Consider the following 21,159-nt stretch of genomic DNA (forward strand, 5'->3'; position numbering starts at 1 on the left):
CTTCCTACTCAACAATAGCGTGCGTGCACAGAGCAAAACGAGTTCATGTTTATGTCTTTTAGGCTTACATACAAACAAACACACATTAACATGTCTCAAAATAGCTGTCCCCCAGACCCTTCTTAATCCTTATCCAACTAATTATTTTCTTGTCTGACTGACTTACTATTTTAGACAGACAAACACAGAGGACAGACACTTTACACATAGAGCACTTGTTTAAGAGCAAACTCTGTCTGCTTTGTAGCGTGTACAATCTATCAGAATTGGTCTAATTGCACGCGTTTTTTACATGCAATCACAAAAAGGAATTCCCCAAAGTATTATCACGCAATGCAGTGAAAGTTATCTTAAAAGGAAACTAGTTTCAACCCCTACTGAAAAATCCAGCTAATACCAGCATAAGCTGGTGAGCTGGTTTTAGCTGGTCTCCAGCTTGGTTTTAGCTGGTTTTGGAGGTGTAGGAAGCTGGTTTTGCTGGTGTAGCAAGCTGGTCTAGCTGTGTTTTGTTCACTTTTTAAGCTGGTCTAGCTGGACTTAGCTGGTCAGGCTGGAAGACCAGCTGGCCCACCAGCATGACCAGCTTTGTCAGGCTGGGAGGACCAGCATAAACCACCTTAAACTGGCTAAAACCAGCTACCAGCTTATGCTGGTCTTAGCTGGATTTTTCAGCAGGGACACCACAACAATTACATAAATGTATCATTTAAGTATCCTCTAATCTCAAATATTGTTTGTCTTCATGTTGACAAGTATATTAACTGTATGTTAACTGTATATTTATGCATTTTCTCAGGATTTCATGATCGTGATGGACAGCAATATTGCCAGCAGTGTTTTCTGGCCCTCTTTGCATCTCGCTGTCAAGGTTGTTCCCAGCCCATCATTGAGAATTACATCTCAGCCCTGAGTTCTTTGTGGCATCCACAGTGTTTTGTTTGTAGGGTGAGTGAGAATGGTGCTTCTAATTTTCCTAATGCCTAATTTTTTTAGGAGCCACACAACATTCTATAAACATTATAGTAACATTACTAGAACATTATTGAACCGTTGGGGGAGTATTTATTTATTTATTTATTATTATTATTATTTTTTTAAATGAATAGGCGTATTAATAGGATATATTTGGGTCTTTTTTGGAACTTTCCCCTAATGGGATTCTTTTCCTATACTCAAGACATATTGAGGATACAAAATCAATTGAGTTTGATTCTGTTGCAATTTGTTCGGTTGACCCCCATTTTGGCTTAAAAAGCCTAGTGATTTATGTTAAAAAATTACATTTTATTTGACTGCATAAACTGTTTATTTCCTTTTTGAATGTCAACGTCAACATTGTTGTTGTTTAGTTATACCGACAAATTCATCATGGTGGACAAAATCGCAGATGATGGTTTTAATACAGGTTAAAGTTTTAATCTAAGATTTGTTAATCGATGTTTACATTTAAGTGGTGCAACACAACACAACTCAAATTAAAATTAAACTGGGATCAACAAACCCTAGATTAGCTCTCAACTCTGCTTAATTTAATCATTGTTGGTGCAACACACCCTATGAGTTTAGCAAGTCAATTTCTATCAGAGAACATATATTATATGCTAATTCTAGGTTGTTAAAACCATAGTTCAGATATGGGTCAGATATGGACAAACCAAACAGTTGTCTTAATTTCAACCAAAATGCTGTGCTTTTCAACCCAAATGCTGTTTCAACCCATAGTTGAGCTGTTCCAAACTATAGTTGGGCGGTTCCAACTCATAGTTGGGTAACAACAAAACTGCTTTGGGTTATACCCATAGACTGTAAAAAAATATGGACGTAGTGTCCATGACATCAGCCATTGGTATGTGAAGATCGTTTTTGCAGCTTAAAGTAGGCGTTGCTTGCCAAAACCGAAAATGGGTAAAGAGGCGGGACATGGGTGAAGCTGAGGTGGCTGGTTGCTGAAACCACGCCTGCCTAGCTCGATTTTAGTAACAAGTGGCCACGCCCCTTAATTATGCAGAACTTTAAGGCCTAATATAAATTAAATGGATGAGTTACAACCCCCCCCCCCCCTTACAGTTGACACTTTTACCAGGCTGTAAACATATTATTTTCTACTGTAAAGTTAAAAGTCATTTTTTACATGGTGGTCTATGGGAATTGACTCCCTTTTGGAGCCAGCCTCAAGCGGCCAGTCGATGAATTGCAGTTTAAGTCACTTCCCTATTGGCTTCATCAGAGAGATCAGAAGGTTGCCCCTGGGTTATAACCCAGCAGTTGGGATTGTCCACATTTGACAATAGGGTTAATCCAACCAAGCATTTTTATACGAATTGCCATTGAACAGGCTTATTCTATTTATTATGTTGCTTGAAGTGCAAACACAATTATTATTTCTATAACTCTTCATATATTTTTTGCAGGAATGCTATAGCCCATTTGTGACTGGAAGTTTCTTCGAGTATGAGGGCCAGCCCCTGTGTGAAGCCCACTACCACCAGTCCCGAGGCAGCATGTGCCAGGCATGCCAGCAGCCCATTCTGGGGCGTTGTGTCAGTGCAATGGGTGCCAAGTTTCATCCCCACCATCTGGTGTGCCACTTCTGCCTGAAACCACTCAGCAAGGGCTGTTTCAAAGAACAGGAAAGCAAACCTTACTGCCATTCCTGCTTCATCAAACTCTTTGGCTAAGGAGATCAAGAAAAGATTATAAGAGATTACTAAAGTACCATATCAAATGTATAAAACGTTAATAGGATAAAGAAATCAGATTATGTTGTTGCCAAATGCTTCTTTACTGAATAATTATGATTAATGTATTCAATGGTAGTTTCTGTTGGAAAGGATCTTTACAGAAAATTCCTCTTGATCCTTACTTGTTATGGCAGAAAACTGGCATAGGATGTAATAAGCACACATGCAAATTCAATATTTGTGTCACATTCTGTGTATTCTTTATATTAGATATGCTGTTACCAGCCTTTTGAGAGACCCACTAAACATTGTCTGTGCATACACTCTCAGAATAAAAGGTATAAAACCTGTCACTGGGGTGGTACCTTGTTTTCTGACAGTGTAAAGTAGAGTGGCACAGAGTCATCTTCATACACAAAACAGTACAGAAAGCAAGGCTGCAACCCTGCATTTCGGTTGCAGCCATTGCAAAGAAATGACTTCAATCACTGTCAGTGTGAACAGCATTTTATACATGCTCAAACTTGGTATGAATTGGGTGGATGTTGGAAGATTCAAATGTACATACACAGTATGTGACCCTGTCTGTGAAAACCAGGCTAAAGTGCTATAATCTAACTTTCTATTTTAAGATTCAGAGTATGAAAGTTTGATTTCAAGTTTGACCTACCTAGTCAATATTAAAGATATTAAGGTTATATTTTCACAGAATGTTCTTTACATTATGTAGGATGATTTATTGTTAAAACATCCCTAAAAAGGGTACGAGATGCTGTGTCACTGAAGCTATATGAGAACGTCTTCTGTGTGATAGTGTCTGAAGCATGTATGTGAAATCAGTCCAATGGTCAGACGACACGTCATAGGCGGGTGACGTAGGATCCAGGAATCCATAAAATATCATGCAGCAAAGCTGACTTCAACTTAAAATGTGCCAAAGCAAGGTGTGACGTGGATGCAGGAAGTATGGCAGGGAAAGGCAGTGTCTCTTTTCCTTCTTAGGGAACCATTGTTGCGCTACAAAGCTACGCTATATGGGAATAAACATAAGCTACTAACTAAGTGCCCATTTACGTTGTAACTTACGCACAGCTGGTGCAACCGGCCCAACTAATGTCTAAGTTACAACTTACGTACTACTAAATGTTTTTGCGTTGCACCATTAAACTTAGTTTAAACGTAACAATACGTTGTAATTAAATATTTACGGAAGCCTCTGTCCATGAATAGCGGTCGGAATAAGATATCAGCCAGATAAGATCACATCAATGAGCTTGTATTGATTATGAAGATCCGCAAGTTCGTCAACAAGTTTTCAAGAACTGTTTTGTTTTCTTGTATCTATCAATTAAAATAAGAATTTCTTCATGACTGAAATTTTTCTTCCTGTTTTTTTTCTCCTCCATGTGTGGGATACATATTTTCAATTAAAGCAACACTATGTAGTTTCCATGTAAAGATGACTTACAGCTCCCCCATGTGGTTGAAAAGCGCAACAGTGCCTGGTATCAGACACTCTTCTGCAGGCAGGGGGAGGGGCGGGGCTGTGTGCTCTACCCTCCACCGCCACTTTCAGAGTGTGCTTGTAACAGCTAGGAGGCTGCTCAGGTTGCAGCAACAGTACAATTTGTCCAGTTAAAAGTTGTTCTATCACTGAAATAATTTTAGAGACATTATTTAAAGGTAAAAAAACTACATAGTGTTGCTTTAAAAGTGTACACTGTAAAAAAATTTCGTAGAAATTGCAGCTGGGTTGCCGGTGACATGCCGTAGATTTGAATTTGTTTTTTACTGGCAACATTTTGTTCAAAGTGAAATGAACATTGAACATTTGCAGGTCTTTGTCTTTATAGAGTAAAACAAAAAAACAGCGTCAAGCAAAACATTCTGGGAAACAAAACCTGAAGCAAAAAACAGAAAAAGGTTGATAATGATTTCTGGTTCCCAGAATGCTTTGCATGAGGCTGTTATTGTATAGTTTTGTTCTGTAAAGATAAGGACTTGTTGATGTTTGAAATTTATTTAACTTTGAACAAACTCTTGCCAGTGAATAACGTGAATTTGGGTCTGCGGTAAATTACCGGCAAACCAGCTGCAATAACAGTGAAATTTCTACGAATTTTTTTTTTCAGTGAGTTCAATGTTTGCTTTAATGTCTTTTTTAACTTTCCGTTTGGGCCAGTCAAGAAAGACTTTAAAATTACGTTTTAGACTATTTCCTGTTTACCTATTAGAAGGCTTGTGATTGTGTTAAGAAAAATGTATGTAATTCTATGCGACAACGCATTACTTTACGGAGAGCTTACGACCTACTAGCTACGTTCTGCCTTAGGAACAAATGGTACAACCGAATAAAGGACAGAGTTAGTTATAAGCTAGTAGTTACTAAGCCTCTAGTTTGGACTTTACATCTCAGTTTAAGTAAGAACTTATGAACAACTGGTGCAAACCTACCCTGGGCCCCAGGTGTGGAACTAACATCTAACTCATAGAACCGAATTAATGGGAAACAGAGAGGACCGTCCTGCCGCATTACAGACACCTGGAACGGAAGCCCCTAGAAGCCCACAATGCCCTGGAGGCTGCCATGCCATAAGTAGAATGAGCTCTGATGGCAATGATTAAAGCCCATCCAGAGGTCTCATAAGCAAGAGAAATAGCCTTAACTATTAACTTACTAAGAGTTTGCTTGGTCACCGGAGGGCTTTCTTTCTACAAATAGTTGCTCAGATATCATCCATGAAGAAATTCTGTAAACATAAGCATCAAGTGCTTATAGCCTACTGGACACACCAAATTAAGCAAACTCTCAAGAACTACCACTCAATTCTTTGTCCACTGACAAACATACACACGCTTGCTGAGGAACAATAGCTTAAGCCGGTGTTCTGTCGATTTGTACTACCTTGTCAGATTTTGCTACCTCCCATAGAAAACATACAGGACTAACCCAACCCCTAAACCTAACCCCTCCCCTAACTCAACACCTAAACCTAAAACAATGCGAGGGTAGGACAATCTGACAGGTAGGATAAAATGTAAAGACACCTGTTTCACTGGATGCTCTTTTGTAGTTTTCTGGTTTCTGTGTCGCCCGCCTATGACGTGTCCATTGGACTGATTTCACATAAGTGCTTCATACACTATCAGTGCAAATTCCCTTGAAAAAATACTTTAGAAGGGTTCACAGGCAGACTCACATATTCTTATTACTGAAATGAGTGTATCTGCAGGTTTTAATTATGGGGAATCTAGGTTTATTTGACCCAAAAATTATTTTATAATTTCGTTACCCTCATGCCATCCCAGATGTCGCGGAAAGGGAGGCACCACAACCTAACACATTTGGGTTTTGGCTCAGTCATTAAAAAAAAATCAAGTTAGATGAATCACATTCTTACACAACACATTTCTAAATCTGTCTGAGATAGATATACACATATCCATCCATCCCTGATCTTTCATCTAACCTTATTTTACGCATCAATGCATACAGAGAGATATTTTTAAAAGGGCCCTACAATTAAAGCAAAATAATTGTCAGTTATTTTCCGTGATATTGTATTTAGTTATCATTTTGATTAATATTTACATTGTTTTCATTTCATTATCATTGTATACTTGAGGCTTAGCCGTAACTGTGTAAAAATGTTTTCAGTTCTAGCTATCAGAGTTACTGGTGTTATGTTTGAGGCAACAAGTCAGTGAGTAAGATAATATGATTGGATTTTGTGACCAACTCAGAAATCGTACATACGAGCAATTCCACCAATATGGATGTGACATTTGCAGTCAAAACTTAAAATTTTAATTCTCAGAAAATGCATTACCAATAATTGAACCATGTGTTTATTTTCCCTTAACCCATGATGAGTCCAGACATCAGAAAAAGTCTGTACGTACAGTATGTTTTAGATGAGGCAAATATACAGTACATGTGTTATGGATATGACAAAAAAGAACACGTTTTTGGGAGACAACATATTTTGCAGGATTTCTGTGAATTAAAATGCACAAACCAGAAGCAATACCCAACTATGGAGAAGGGTATTTTCTTTCAATAACAAATAATATTTATTTTATTTAAATGTGTGTGTATTTTTGAGGAAGAAGCAATGTTATGGATGTGACATTTTTCTGTTATGGACGTGACAATTCTGAAATTCGCACTTACTTAATGAAAAATAATGAAAAAATGCTTTAAAACTTTAACAGAGACTTGCATATTAAATGACCAAAATTGACATCTGATATATCAGTATTTTTAAAAACAATAACTAAAAACTTAACTTTACATGATAAGGATGACATTTGCATGGAATTGCTCATATGATAGGAGAAATTTACTTTCATGCCTCCAAAACTCTTTGTCCAGTATCATAACAAAAACACATCATAACTTTTCACAAATTTTCAAAAATGAGCTGTGTAACAATTACTGCTGTGTTACAATTAACCGTGTATTATTTGGTGCCCCATATTTCTTCTTTATTCAAAAATGAATCATGTTTTGCATTTACTGTTCTGTATTTCTGTAAAGCTGCTTTGCTACAATGCAAAATGGTATAAAGTGCTATAATTTTACCGGATTAAAAATTGAAATGCCAGTATGTTACCTCTATATACAATACTCAAAATGACGAAGCTCTAAAAAGCAGATACACCCAATTTTAATCTAAATGACTCCAGTCGGTTAATAAAATGTCAAAATGTAAACGCCTATTTCCAAATATGAAAAGTGCCAAATATGAAATATGACTATAAAAGAGACAAATATGAATTTAGCACTTGGATCTTCTTGTTTACATTTTAGTACCATTAATGTTTCTCACAAATGGGAAATTTATAAATGTCAAATACATTTAGGATTGTATGAGGGTGCGTAAATTACAAATTGTCATGTCTTTAAACATTCATATTTTTTGTCTATTTACATATGAAACATTTTTTTAACACCTTAGTTTTGTGCTGCAACTTGTTTTCACTGCTACAGCATAATTATATATCCTATTATTCTGCAAAGATGTTTGTTTTTGTCATGCGAAAAAATATGCTAGAAATCAGTGTTTGCATCATTTATCAGTATCTAATAAATACATTTAATTGTGTCAGAGTACATTATAACTGTACAATGTTTCCAAACTTATTTTGCAAATATGTAACAATCTGATGTAGCTTTGCAAAGAGACTGAAAGGATGTGAATACAAGATTCAAAAGATTAATTTTAACATGCTAAAGCAGTGGTTCTCAAACTGGCCCCAGTTTTATGATATTTTATAAAATACATTAATTTATCATAAGTTCTGTGTAATTAAACCTCAGAAAATTAACAGCACTACATTGTATAATTTAATGTTTTGTTTAAAGGTGCTGAAACAGTATGCTAAATTGTTATCTGATAACTTCATAGACTTTATTAAGTTTTACACCCTAGGATTTTTCTCTATAATAAATGTGATTCAGGCTGCTGGATTTCCATTCAAACTAAACATGGCCTAATAAGCAAAAATAAACCTGGACCAGTAGGTGGTGCTGTGGTAAAACTGAAATGGTGGACAATTTACTCATGGTGAAATTAAAACCATATGCATTTAACTGGACATGACCCCAAGAATCAAATTATTATTTTCAATGCAAGATTTTATTGTTTCTTATTGTTATTGTTTATTCATTAATAAAACATAATATCTATTGACAAAAGAAGTAAGAAAGATGGCGTTTTTATTTAAAGGTTGCTGTGAGTTACAAGCAGTCTGAGACAAAACGATGTAAATAGGAAAGAATAATGAAAGAAAAATCTTCCTTTGTGATGATACTATATATCTTTCCTTCCTTCTCAAAGAAAGTAAGTGAGAGGCACTGACCAAGAATATATCCCTTTATTATAGAAATATTCTCTTGCCATGATTTTAGAATAGATTATTTTATTGAAAATAACCCCATATGCGCCATGTGACTTACATTCAACTCAAATGCCAATAGCCCTCCAGAGGAAGGTTGAGAAAAAAATGTTCCTTTCAGAAAACAAATGGGCAATCAGAATCCTGAGAATGAAAACCGGTAATGACATTATATGAGTGCAGTAATGAGTGAGGTAGAGAGATTTGTTTATTAGATCATTTTATTCTTCCTCTTTCTCTTCTCCATGTGTAATGACATAGCAGATGTTCTTGTAGTCTACATTGCCGGCCACATCTGGGGGGAAGGCAGCCCACAGGTTGGTTATCTAGGAGAACAAGAAAACCATTAGAAGTCTGGTCAATTAAAAATAATAGAATAATAAAATAACCACAACTAACCTCTTCTGGAGTAAATCTGTCACACTGGGTGGTCAAGAGTTCCTGAAGGCTATAATAAAAAACAAAAAAGAAAACAATTACATTATGTATATACCTTTAAATATACATCTATCAGATTAATCCGTACTATTTTAGTCATAATACTAAAAAAATCTTTACTGGAGATCTTTAGTGAAATGTAAACAGCAATTGGTAAGAACACTTACAATTCCTTCTTGATGGTACCAGTACCTTCAGGGTCCAAAACTTTAAAAGCACTCACAATAACATCCTCAGGGTCTGCGCCTGAAAGAATAGTTTTAAAAAGAAATGTTTTAAATGTTTGATGGGATGATACATGTAAATGTAAATCTGTTATTACAAAATAAATGTCAGATGAAACAACTCACCTTTAAGCTTCTCACCAAACATGGTGAGGAAAACGGTGAAATTGATGGGGCCACTTGCCTCCTTGATCATGGCTTCCAACTCTTCGTTTTTCACATTAAGCTGACCCATGGAGGCCAACACGTCTCTCAAATCGTCCTTGCTGATGATACCATCCCTGTTTTGGTCAATGATTGTGAAAGCCTCTTTGTTTTGGAGAAGGATTTCAGACAATAAATGCTAATTCATACTGGATTACTTCTATAAGCAGAGAAGAGATCAATTATACTTTATCAATTTACTTGTAAATTACTTTTCCAAAAAGGTGCATCCAGTTAAATAAATACAAGCTCATTTTCAGGAGCTAAAATGAAATGTTTTTGGCTTTCTGAGATCAGATCTTGGTGTTCCTTTACTTAAACACCCATGAAACTTTAGACGACATCTGAGACCAAGAAGTCTCTTGGCAGGTGCTGGCCACTTGTCTTACTAAGTTGTTAATGGTCACAGAATGTGTGACAAGCCTTTGGGGATATTTAAGGAGAGGGGGTTAGTTACTTTTGCTACCCTCAACTAATCTTTCTGTCCCCATTCATGGCACCCTTCATTCTACTTACAATAGCTGCGTAATCACAATTTGCAGCAATTTAGATAATTTGTAATGTATGTAAGATATTATCAATGAATTATCTAAATGGGTATTAGTGGCAACTTGCTGCCAGTAACTTACTGTAGATTTTACATTTATGTTATTTACTGGCAATAGTTTGTTCAAAGTTAAATGAACATAAAACATTTGTATTTATCTTCTACAGTAAGTTACTGGCAATCAGCTGCATAATTACAGCATTTTTTTTTAACAGTGGGATATTAAGCATCTTTCAAGGAATCCTGTGTTTTAATTTTAAATAGACCCTTTGAATTACGCATGTTGACTTGAAAGTTCAAAGTTGTTTAATAGTATAACATACTTGATAACTACCAGCTACCTGGAACTAGACTGTGACATAAATAGTGTAACATTGTTACCAAAATGTCTGAAATATGCTGCTTATTGTTAAAAATACTAACTTTTTTAATTTTCACGCATTGATTTCACTTTAATTGCAATCTTTGGCATGATCTTACTTGGTCAATATTTAACATATCAAGGATATCAAGGTTATTTTTTCACAGTATGTAATTCATGTAAAAAACAACAAATAACAAAACTGTATTTTAGATTTTTGCAAACAGGGTCCCAGACAATCTATTTACAAGGTTAGCATTTAACAATTATGATTACTTGAAATAATGCTAAACTTCCTCTCATCTTTCAAATGAATATATAGGGGTAATATCTTTTCCCTTTATTATTACTATTTTAGGACAAGCATTTCACATAATCTGTAGGAATTGTAAGGCGAATTGTATCATTGTTTATTTGATAATTACAGTATTTATTTAAGGCAGGACATGTATAGCCCAAAGATAAGACTAATGGAACATAACGGTTTTAAAGGCAAAACTGTGTATATTGTGCATTATAGATGTGGAGAAGAAATATTAATAAAAATGTGTTAATGTGATAATAAATAATGTGAAAGCACGGCACCTCTTTGTACTCCTGGATCTGGCTCTGTTCAAACATAGAGAAAACATTAGAACTGCCTCCTTCTGCCTGCTGCCTCCTCTTAGCCTTCTTGGGTGCCTAGGCAGAAAAAAAAAATGGAGTAAACACATGAATGAAACATTTAAAAAGCACCTTAAAAAGAGCTGAACAAATGGTCAAGCGAAGTGTCTGAAACAAACAAAAACATTTATCGTCTTAACATATATTTTGACTTTTCCAAAGAAAATCTATTGTTTCTGTTGCAGGTATTAAATTATATGTCAAAATATATCAGCTAACACACAAAACCATTAGTTCTTTTTAAAGCTGTGGTTTGGTTGGAGGTTGATGAATGAATATCCTGTACAGTAAGCACTCGAGGATGTCTAGTAAAGCTATTAAGTGTGTTGGCTCCTCAACTTCCCTTGCCTGCCAAACATGTCTATGAACATAATTAGACTACCACGATGCTTACAAAACTACTATTTCCGGTTTGATTTTGTTTATTTATTTATTTTTTTCCAAAATGATACAGCGCTTGTAATGTAATATTTTGGCAGAATTTTTAAATGAGGAAAAAAGTTATCCAATTTACCAACTGACATTTAAAAAGATTTTAAAAGGTTTGCTAAGAAACACTTACCATCTTTCAAAGTTTAAGGGGTTGGCCAAAAAACAACTCCACACCACACGGATGTCACTGACATGAAATGTAGTGCCTTTCTGTGGTCTTATATACCGCCCTCTGTGTGCTAACTTTAGTCTAACCATCAGGTTTGGCAGGGAGAGAGATTGCTGGTAAAGTAAAAGACAGGAGTAGCTTTGGGTATCACCTTTCGTTCCTGTTCCAAAATAGGACTTGCACGCCTTGGAATGAGGTGAATTCGGTCCAGTAATTTTGGCTAGAGTTTGGTTTAGCTTATAGACAAATATGGAAAGTCCAAGAAGTAGTTGCAGGCTTTACTGTACTGTGGCACTCAGTAATATAGTGTGTCAGATCAATTAACCTATATTGTTCACACAATTATTCGGAACTGTTTGTTGTTACGTGTATATACACACCAGAGAGACCAACAAGAAGTTCAAAACAACCCATGGCGTCATGTCACACAAGCAGCTTTAAACTAAATCATAAGGCTAACATAAATGAATATCTTTTTTAAATAAGTACACTTTTAACACAACAGTTTAATGAGGTAAAACTGGCTGTAAATGAGACCACTTTCAAAAAATATGGCTCTTCCACAACATAGAGCTGTTTTCTGTCAACATGATCTTTAAATTTTGTAAAAAAAAAAGGGTTTTCCAAACCTTCTGAATAGACCTGCTGTAAGACTTTATCTAACGAAAGATAGTAATTGAAATATTTAATCATACGAATTTCGAAGGTTAGGATTTATATCAGTCAGTTGACATTGGCTTAACTTAGAACTCTCTTCTATATGTTACATTATTACTACGCTCGCTATGGTGTAAACATAGCCGCTGTACACTGCTTGTACACTGAAAAAAATGATTCATTGAATTTAATCAATTTATCTAAGCTACATTTAAACAAAAAAGATTAGTAAAGTAAAATTAAATATAAAACTTTTGTTTAAATGCAGCTTAAATAAATTGATTCCAATTACTTTACTATTATATTCAATTAATCATTTTTTTCAGTGTATGTTGTCCACCGATTTTTCTTTTTTTCCCTGCTTTTATTAATGTAAAGCTGCTTTAAAACAATTAAACAATTGTGAAAATCGCTATATAAATAACATTGAATTGAAAAAAAAATGTATTATGTTTTATTATTTTATTTCTAATACACTGTCAGAGAAAATGGTCAAGAAACGGTCAAAGCTATCACTGCGGCAGTATCCTTTTAAATATGTATCATATAGGTAGAGATATGTATGTACCTTTGAGGCAAGATGTACCCCTGGTGTACCAATATAAACTCTTTAGGTGCAAATGTGTACTTTTTGAGTATTGTCACAGTGACAACTAGGGACCATTTTTTTGACAATTTCTTTCTGACAGTGTAGGAATGTTGCTCTGGACGAATGCAAAGTTGTACATTTATAACTTGCATTGTGAAATTACAGAAGAGCTGAAAAAGACACACAGAGTTTAAGGGTCAAATAAAGAGTGACAGCTGTGGCCAGAAATAACCCAGCATCCCCCGATTTTCACACCCCCTGTTCTGAACAATTGAAAAGTTTATTTGGAAGTCTCCTTTAACTATGGCACATGTTCCCTCACTGAAACAACACAATCTCTACTTTGTCTTTCTGTCACATTTAATACATTCAGTCTTTATCTCATCATCTGTGACTCCCTGTCTCTGCCGCTTATACTTTTTTCAGGTGCCACCAAGTCTAATAACTCCCGATTAAAATGATATGTGATACTTTTACCCAACTGTAAGCTTGGGTATATTTTGACGAAGTTTGTAAGCAAATCGATCACAAGCCCTATTCACTTCCATAGTCATTTGGTTACAAACATTCCTTAAAATAATGTTTCTACATGTTTATCAGAACAAAGACATTTATATGGGTTTGTAACAACATGAGAGTGAGAAAATGATGTTTTATGTGTTTGGTTTGACAAATTTACATTTAATACTTTAATTTTTGGTCGAGCACCCATTTTGAGATTGTGTTTTCTTTTTGTCCAATTACATTTTAAGCCATATTCATATTGTAACTGTATAATCAAATATGGCTGAATGAAAATTTGACCAAATGAATAATACAATTGTTTCTATCTTCTAGGTCCGTGTACTTTTGTGTCCATTAATTTTTTTCTTTATTACCCATAATAAAATAAGGATATATAAACTGTTGTATTTTTGAAATGCAATGTTAAATGTTTATGTTCCATGTTTTTTGGAGACATTCCATAGACGTAATGCATTTTATACTGTACAAACTGTATATTCTATTCCCTTCCCCTAACCCAAACCAACTTTCTGCTACTTCACATTTTCCAGAAACATTATTCTGTTTTATTTATAAGCTTGTTTCCTTATAGGGACCTCAAAATGTCCCCCCAAGGTCACGAAAATACTGGTATTCCTATCTTTGTGGGGACAATTGGTCATGTTTTTTTTTTTTGGGGACACCTTCCTTTATATGCAAATGAACCTGAATGACATCCCATTTTTAATTCATAGGGTTTAATATGGAGGTGGACCACCCTTTGCTATAACAGCTTCAACTCTTCTTGGAAGACTTTCTACAAGGTTTAGGAGTGTGTTTATTGAAATTTTTGACCATTCTTCTAAAAGCACAAGGTCAGACACTGATGTTGAGGAGATATAATCTGGACAGCTGCCTGGGGCATGCAGCTCTTTGCAGCGCCAACATTGTACAATAGGTGGGGTAGATGCTGTTTCTTTAACTGACATGGTAGTGGTTTTGGGCATGGCTCGGTTATCACATTGTGTTTGTTGTTCATGGTCTCCTTCTAGCTGGTGGCCAAGACGTACAAGTTCTTCCACAGTGTTAACATGTCCACGAAGATGACTAGCAAGGTAGGGTTTTATGTTCTTAAGTATCATCTAACTATGTCCCTTTTATCCAGGTTAGATTTCCATCGCTTGCAAAGTACTTTTCAGGATCCTGTCTTGTCATAGTTTCTAGCTCCTTGTGACAGGGTTCTGGCAGTACCATGTTTTATGTTAAGGCACTTCCCAGCTAGCAAAAAGTCGTCTATTGGACGTTGAGTAGACGTAAACCTTCAACATCTAATTTTGGTCCACTGAAGGTTGAAAATGAAAATTGAAAAGACGTCAAATTTGTCCAACTTTTCAACGTTGAAAACAGGTCGATCTTCAACGTCTAATTACGGTCCAGTGAAGGTTGAAAATGAAAATTGAAAAGACGTCAAATTTGTCCTTCTTTTCAACGTTGAAAACAGGTCGATCTTTAACGTCTAATTTTGGTCCATTGAAGGTTGAAAATGAAAATTGAAAAGACGTCAAATTTGTCCTTCTTTTCAATGTTGAAAACAGGTCGATCTTCAACGTCTAATTTTGGTCCATTGAAGGTTGAAAATGAAAATTGAAAAGACGTCATATTCGTCCATCTTTTCAACGTTCAAATCAGGTCGACCTTCAACGTCTAATTTTGGTCCACATTCGTCCATCTTTTCAATGTTGAAAACAGGACCACATTAACATACCAAATAACATTTTATAAAATGAAACAAAGCTTTAAAGGGTTATAATAACTTTAATAAAACAGCACATTTTAAATAGTGCAAACAGTCAAGTAACCAACAGATTTCACAGTCTGCAATAAACAGGTCGGTCCAGTAACCAACACAGAGTGCAATAAACATATACCAACACAGATTTCAGAGCGCAGTAAACATAGGTCAGTCCAATGCAATGAGCCAGAGGTTTTCAAAGCTGTCCTGGACGACTACTAGTACTGCACAATTTGTCTCCCTCATTAGACACACCTGGTTTAAATTTTCAGCTCATTAGTAGAGACTGCAAGACTTGAACTGGGTGTGTAAGGTAACTGAATGAGGTGTGTCACAAAAGGGAAACATGCAAAATGTGCAGTACTAGTGGTCCTCCAGGACAGCTTTGAAAATCCCTGCTATGAGCAGTCCAGAGCTTTCTGTAATCTGGCGGTTGGTTGGGCTTCTCTCTCCGTGTGTCTCAATCAGCTCCCTTGTTCAGTAGTCAGGGCACTGATCAGGGAGTCAGCCATTTTAAGGGATGTCTCAATCGCAAAATCCGTTCAGTGCACTGGAACGTTCGTTCCCTAAAAATTCCCACAATGCACCGCAAAAACCAGTGAGCATCGATGTTCACTATGTTCCCTAACCGGAAATCACGTGACCTTTTCTGAAGCTCGCCAACCGAACATCACGTGATCCAACTCAATAATAAACTGTATGAAATGTTACAGAACTTTTATAAAGACAAACGTTTGTTTTAGTTGTAAATATAAACACACATTGCTACACAGTAAGGAACCACAATCTACTCAATATTTAAATTAATAATAGTTATTTAAAATTGTAAATATATTTATTACATTTAAAATGTAATTATATGCCTCCAATTTTATGCACAGATATGTAAGAGAATAATGACAGCGTTTTTCACAATGTACTGTTTTTAAAATTAAGTCAGAGAGATGTTGGGTTTGCCGGTTGTTGATGAGTAACAGCTGTACGCGCTTATAGCCACGTGACAGAAAAATAAGTGAACATTGTCCCAATGTGAAGTGAGCTAGGGTCCTTACCAGTGCCCGAACCTGTGTACACGATATACTGATTCACGACCTCGGGAGCTAGGGAACGAATTGAGACACACGGTCTGTGATGATGGGTGGAAGATTCGCGTCACATTCACGCCTCTTCGCTGCTTCTTCTTTCAGTTTTATGGCGGTTGGCAACTACCTTTAATGGTGCATTATCGCCACCTGGTGGGGTGGGGTAATAGATCATGAATCCTCATTGCACCACAATCACAGTTTCATATTTTTTATAACTTTGACGTAATATGTAAAACTCTTTACATTTACTTAAGATAATTGTAGAAATGAGTGAAGAGCCCATGATAAATCCAAACCAGCCGTATTTATTACATAAACATCTGTAGTGTATATTCAATATACAGCTTACACAGCCACAGGCAACAAACCGAAATTAAACACTTCAACCCGGCAGGGAAATATAAAACAGCGCCAACAGGACTCATGTGCACTTCCACTAGTACGGTGTCTCTCAGTGTTCATAGAGTACGCAAGCGCAATCATTAACAAAAATGATCTACAATAATAATAATCATGGTTTGGTCATTTGTTTTCTCCGTTGTTTTAGCATGTATAACAGATTATCTAGCTGTCTTAGATTATGAGTTGAAAACGTGGTCAGTTGAAAACACGTAGTCAAACAGTCCAGCCAAAACTACTTAGTTGAAATCACGTCGTAAACCAGTCCAAGGCGGCCCGACTTATTTTCAACCATATTTCAACGTTGAAAGACCGCAATTGTTTACTGGTAGATTATGAGTTGAAAACATGGTCAGTTGAAAACACGTAGTCAAACAGTCCAGCCAAAACTACTTAGTTGAAATCACGTCGTAAACCAGTCCAAGGCGGACCGACTTATTTTCAACCATATTTCAACGTTGAAAGGCCGTAATTGTTTACTGGGTTGGCTTTGTTTATCTGGCCATGTGCCTTGCCTGTCTTGTCTATAACCCCACCCCCTTGTCTCCTTGTTAATCACCTAATTATTGTTTGATTCATGTCACCTGTTCCGTCTTGATTTGCTCCCCTATTTAATGTCCTTGTGTTTGCTGTCCTGTGCTCGTTCGTTTTGTACTTATCCTGTGTGTTGATTCTTATTAAATCTAGTCTAGTATTCAGTCAAGTAAGTGTAGTTTCTTGTGTAGTTTATTGTTAAGTCTAGTTTGTTGTAGTGATGGGCCGAGCGAGGCTTCGTGAAACACTGAAACAGTTAAATTAATTGTGTCGAGGCTTCGAAACATAGTTCGAAACCGCCTCCATAGTGACACCTAGTGGTCATTTGCATGTATAGCCATAGCGCAGCCTTGACAAGGTTTTAGACGATCGCTGACAAATCGTATCCCACATGTTGATTGATAGTCACAAGTGATCACGTGGGAGAGTGGATAGTGTCATCGACTCACATACAACAACCCTTTGGATCGAACCTCGGGAAACGCATTACTATTACCGTCGTCACAATGAAGTTATATATTTTTTGTTTTGGTTTTAACATCTGTTTGACAACTACATGAGCTTTTAGGCTTATCATTGTCAATAACTATAAGCTGGTCTATTTAAAAATAAATTGAATAGAGATAAATACCACATAAACAATAAGAATTTTTTTAAATAAATCAAGCCACCATGTCACATATAAATATCTGCTGTGTGGGGAAGGACTTAGGACTTCTTTTTTACAGATAATTTCTCCAGCCTTTGAAATACTCCTCTCACAAAACCCATAACGTCAATATGCGTTTATTTCACTTTTATACAGATGTGCGATTGTGTTGTTTGTTCCCGACCGTGCCAATCAAACGCTGATTCGGCAGACCACACCTGATGAAACACTTAGTGAAACACTTCGAGGCTTCGTTTGGTCATAGTCACGTGACATGGGTGTTTTGAATCACGCTTCGAATCAGTGTTTCGACACATCTGCGCTTCGGGATCTCGCAAAGCTTCGGAACGACTGTTTCGCGTCAGCCATCCCTAGTTTGTTGGTGTTTTGTTTTCCCTAGTGTGTTTTGCCCCCTCGTGGGTTTTGTTTTCTCATTTCTGTTATAATAAAAGTTTCTGTTATCCTGTCTGCTCCTGGGTTCGTCTCCTGTTCCTGACAGAACGAACAAGCCATTTATAGAACCCAGCAGACAGTGCCATCATGCGGCGTGCACAGGACCCCGAATGGTGGAGGTCCATTACCTCACAGACTCTTGCGGGTAACAGCCCATTTCCATCTCAGGGTAGACTCTCCCTCCAGGATTACGCCTTGGCTGTTGAGAAGAGCAAGGGGAGCTATCCTGACTTCCTGGCCAGTGAATACCTGGTGGCCGGCCTTAACAATCCTCCACCGGTTCTGGAGCGAGAGAGCCTGGTTTCCCTGCCCTATTGGGAGATGGTGGGCCGCTTCGCTCAACGCCAACGGTCCTGGGATGAAAGGGCATCCTCCCAGTCCAAGGGCAGCCCACTTCCTTCTATACCAGAGGGACTCATCGTCGGAGTGATGACGCAGGAGGGCTCGGCGCTCTCAGTTTCAGTTCCGGAAGACTCTGCTCAGTTTGTCAGCCTGCAGAGGAAGCGCGAGCGGAGGGTATCGTGGGAGTCGGCATCCGAGGGGTCCTCCTTGGAGCCTGCCACGCCCATCACGGTTCCTCTCTCTTCTCCGACACTCTCTGCACCCCGGCCAAAGAAAAAGAAGAGGAAGAAAGGGTCTTCGGCTGTCCAGCCCGCTGCGGCGCCCCCTGTCTCGGCTGTCCAGCCCGCTGCGGCGCCCCCTGTCTCGGCTGTCCAGCCCGCTGCGGCGCCCCCTGTCTCGCCTCCATTGTCTATTGCTGCATCTCCTGCACCCTCATCACCCTGCCACTCAACCTGGGGCCTATACCATGAAGGTAGCTGAACAAACTCGGGGTTACAGGATTGGTTTTGAGTTGACAAAACCAAACCGATGCAATCAGGCTTTATTGGTCCCATGAAGCGGCTTATCAACTTTCTCTGTCAACTCAGGGTTTGATCTTTAGGCTATGATTACTCCACCCGCGCGTGCACGTAAAAGAGTGACGTCGGCACCGAACAACCAATCGGAATAGAAATAGAGGGAGCACGTACGAGCAGTGTATTTTTTTAGCTGAGGAGCATGAGCTAATTATACAAAAGTATGAAGATTAATTTTAAGAGCGAAATAATACTGCCTCTGCTCTTTTTAATATAACATGTACATTAACATGTACTTCATTGCATAATATATTTAGGTACCCAAAGTGAAACATGCTTTTTTTAAAAAAATTTTTTGTACATTGTTAAATTTGTTAATAATCTTACAGAGAATTTTATAATCCTAATAGCCCTCTTTTAAAGACATGGTCGGGAAATGTCCGGGGAACACTGTGAAGCTGTTAATGTAGTGGCTTTTTTACAGTGCGAGGACCACCTTGCGCATGCAAACCGTGTTTTCCCCATCGACCGCATACAAGTATGTACCACTTGCAAAAAAGCGCAACGCTATACACATCATTTAAGGTACAGTAAGGGCACGGATTCAACGTAATACATTTCTTATGTGAGGCTAGAAGTTTGCAAAGATAAGAGATTCCTTCCGTGGAAAATCTAGATATTTAATACAAATAACTGGGCAAGGGAAAACTAAAAACTCTCTCTCTCTACGAAGTGCTCTAACAATTTGCGTGGAGAGACTTCTTTCTGCTTTGGATGTTTAAGATAAAGACCCTCACCCTCCTTTTCTTTTTGTTTTTTCTTAGTTTTTTTTTTCTCTTTTTTTTCTTTAAATGCGGTATCAACACGGAAAATAGTGATTGTTAAATATGCCTTAATGTTTGTATTTGAATATGTTCAATAAAAAAATAAGAATAAATAAAGTTTGCGCGGAGACGCTAGTAGTTACGTCACCTACATATTTCTTTGCTCGCAGCTGATTGGTCAAACTGCAGTCTCAGATCTCGAATCCAGAACATAACCTGCCCCGGGGCAGGTTAGTCGTGCAGCATAAGATACCATGGCGACGAACACCATTTAAAGCCGCGCTACTTTCATGGTACCTAAAACCCAGGGTTGGCGCAAACTAATCTTAAACTTACCTGGCTATCCACTTAAACCGGCTTCATGGTATAGGCCCCTGGTCCTCAGCTTCTATGTCCTCCCTGAACTCTCTTCCCTACCCATTCAGCCCTGGACTTCCCCTGCCTGTTTCTTCTCCGACTCCTCTGCCCTGGAACCCCGCCTTGTTTCCTTCCATTCCCCCCATCATTTCAGGTCCTGCTCTACCACAATCTGCTATCCCTGTCATGCCCTGGCCCCAGATGGTGGCCCCCCCTGAGACTATCCTATCTCGTTTACCCTCCACCAAGCCTGCCCAGACTACTCGCCCCAAGCCCTCAACACCCCCTGGACCTAAGACTGTCCCACCCATTTCCACCCTGTCTGGACCTCCCCCCATGAACTCTGTTCCCCCTCCCCCCTCCCCTATTTGTTGTTTTTATTATGTAACCCCAACCCATTTGTTCTGTTGTATTGTTTACCATTGTTGTTAGTTGTCATGTTTTGCTGGTTCTTGTCTCTGTCCCAATCTTGTCTTATGTCTAGGGTGTTCCCTTGAGGGACGCCAGGTGGCGTCCCTTGGGGGAGGGGTACTGTCAGGATCCTGTCTTGTCATAGTTTCTAGCTCCTTGTGACAGGGTTCTGGCAGTACCATGTTTTATGTTAAGGCACTTGGCTTTGTTTATCTGGCCATGTGCCTTGCCTGTCTTGTCTATAACCCCGCCCCCTTGTCTCCTTGTTAATCACCTAATTATTGTTTGATTCATGTCACCTGTTCCCTCTTGATTTGCTCCCCTATTTAATGCCCTTGTGTTTGCTGTCCTGTGCTCGTTCGTTTTGTACTTATCCTGTGTGTTGATTCTTATTAAATCTAGTCTAGTATTCAGTCAAGTAAGTGTAGTTTCTTGTGTAGTTTATTGTT

General features: G+C 37.8%; 2 protein-coding genes across 8 annotated transcripts in view; one reads left to right on the forward strand and one right to left on the reverse strand.

The window, feature by feature from the left end:
* Window positions 1-8,385, forward strand: part of LOC129420842 (transforming growth factor beta-1-induced transcript 1 protein) — a 37,029-nt gene extending 28,644 nt beyond the window's left edge. For all 7 annotated transcript variants that reach the window (XM_073866746.1, XM_055175967.2, XM_055175968.2 and 4 more), the window contains 2 exons: window positions 797-945; window positions 2,412-8,385. In XM_073866746.1, the coding sequence (XP_073722847.1) occupies window positions 797-945; window positions 2,412-2,678 (416 nt within the window). In that variant the 3' untranslated portion in view covers window positions 2,679-8,385. The remainder of the gene's footprint in view (window positions 1-796; window positions 946-2,411) is intronic.
* Window positions 8,386-8,542: 157 nt separating this feature from the next.
* mylpfb (myosin light chain, phosphorylatable, fast skeletal muscle b) lies at window positions 8,543-11,726 on the reverse strand. The gene is made up of 6 exons (XM_055176431.2): window positions 11,582-11,726; window positions 10,942-11,037; window positions 9,371-9,551; window positions 9,188-9,266; window positions 8,982-9,030; window positions 8,543-8,908 (listed from the first exon to the last, which is right to left on the reverse strand). The coding sequence occupies exons 1-6, from the start codon at window positions 11,582-11,584 to the stop codon at window positions 8,804-8,806; spliced, it is 513 nt and encodes a 170-aa protein (XP_055032406.1). The 5' UTR covers window positions 11,585-11,726; the 3' UTR covers window positions 8,543-8,803.
* Window positions 11,727-21,159: the final 9,433 nt, after the last annotated feature.

Source organism: Misgurnus anguillicaudatus, chromosome 4 (genome assembly GCF_027580225.2).
Source record: "Misgurnus anguillicaudatus chromosome 4, ASM2758022v2, whole genome shotgun sequence".
NCBI lineage: Eukaryota > Metazoa > Chordata > Actinopteri > Cypriniformes > Cobitidae > Misgurnus > Misgurnus anguillicaudatus.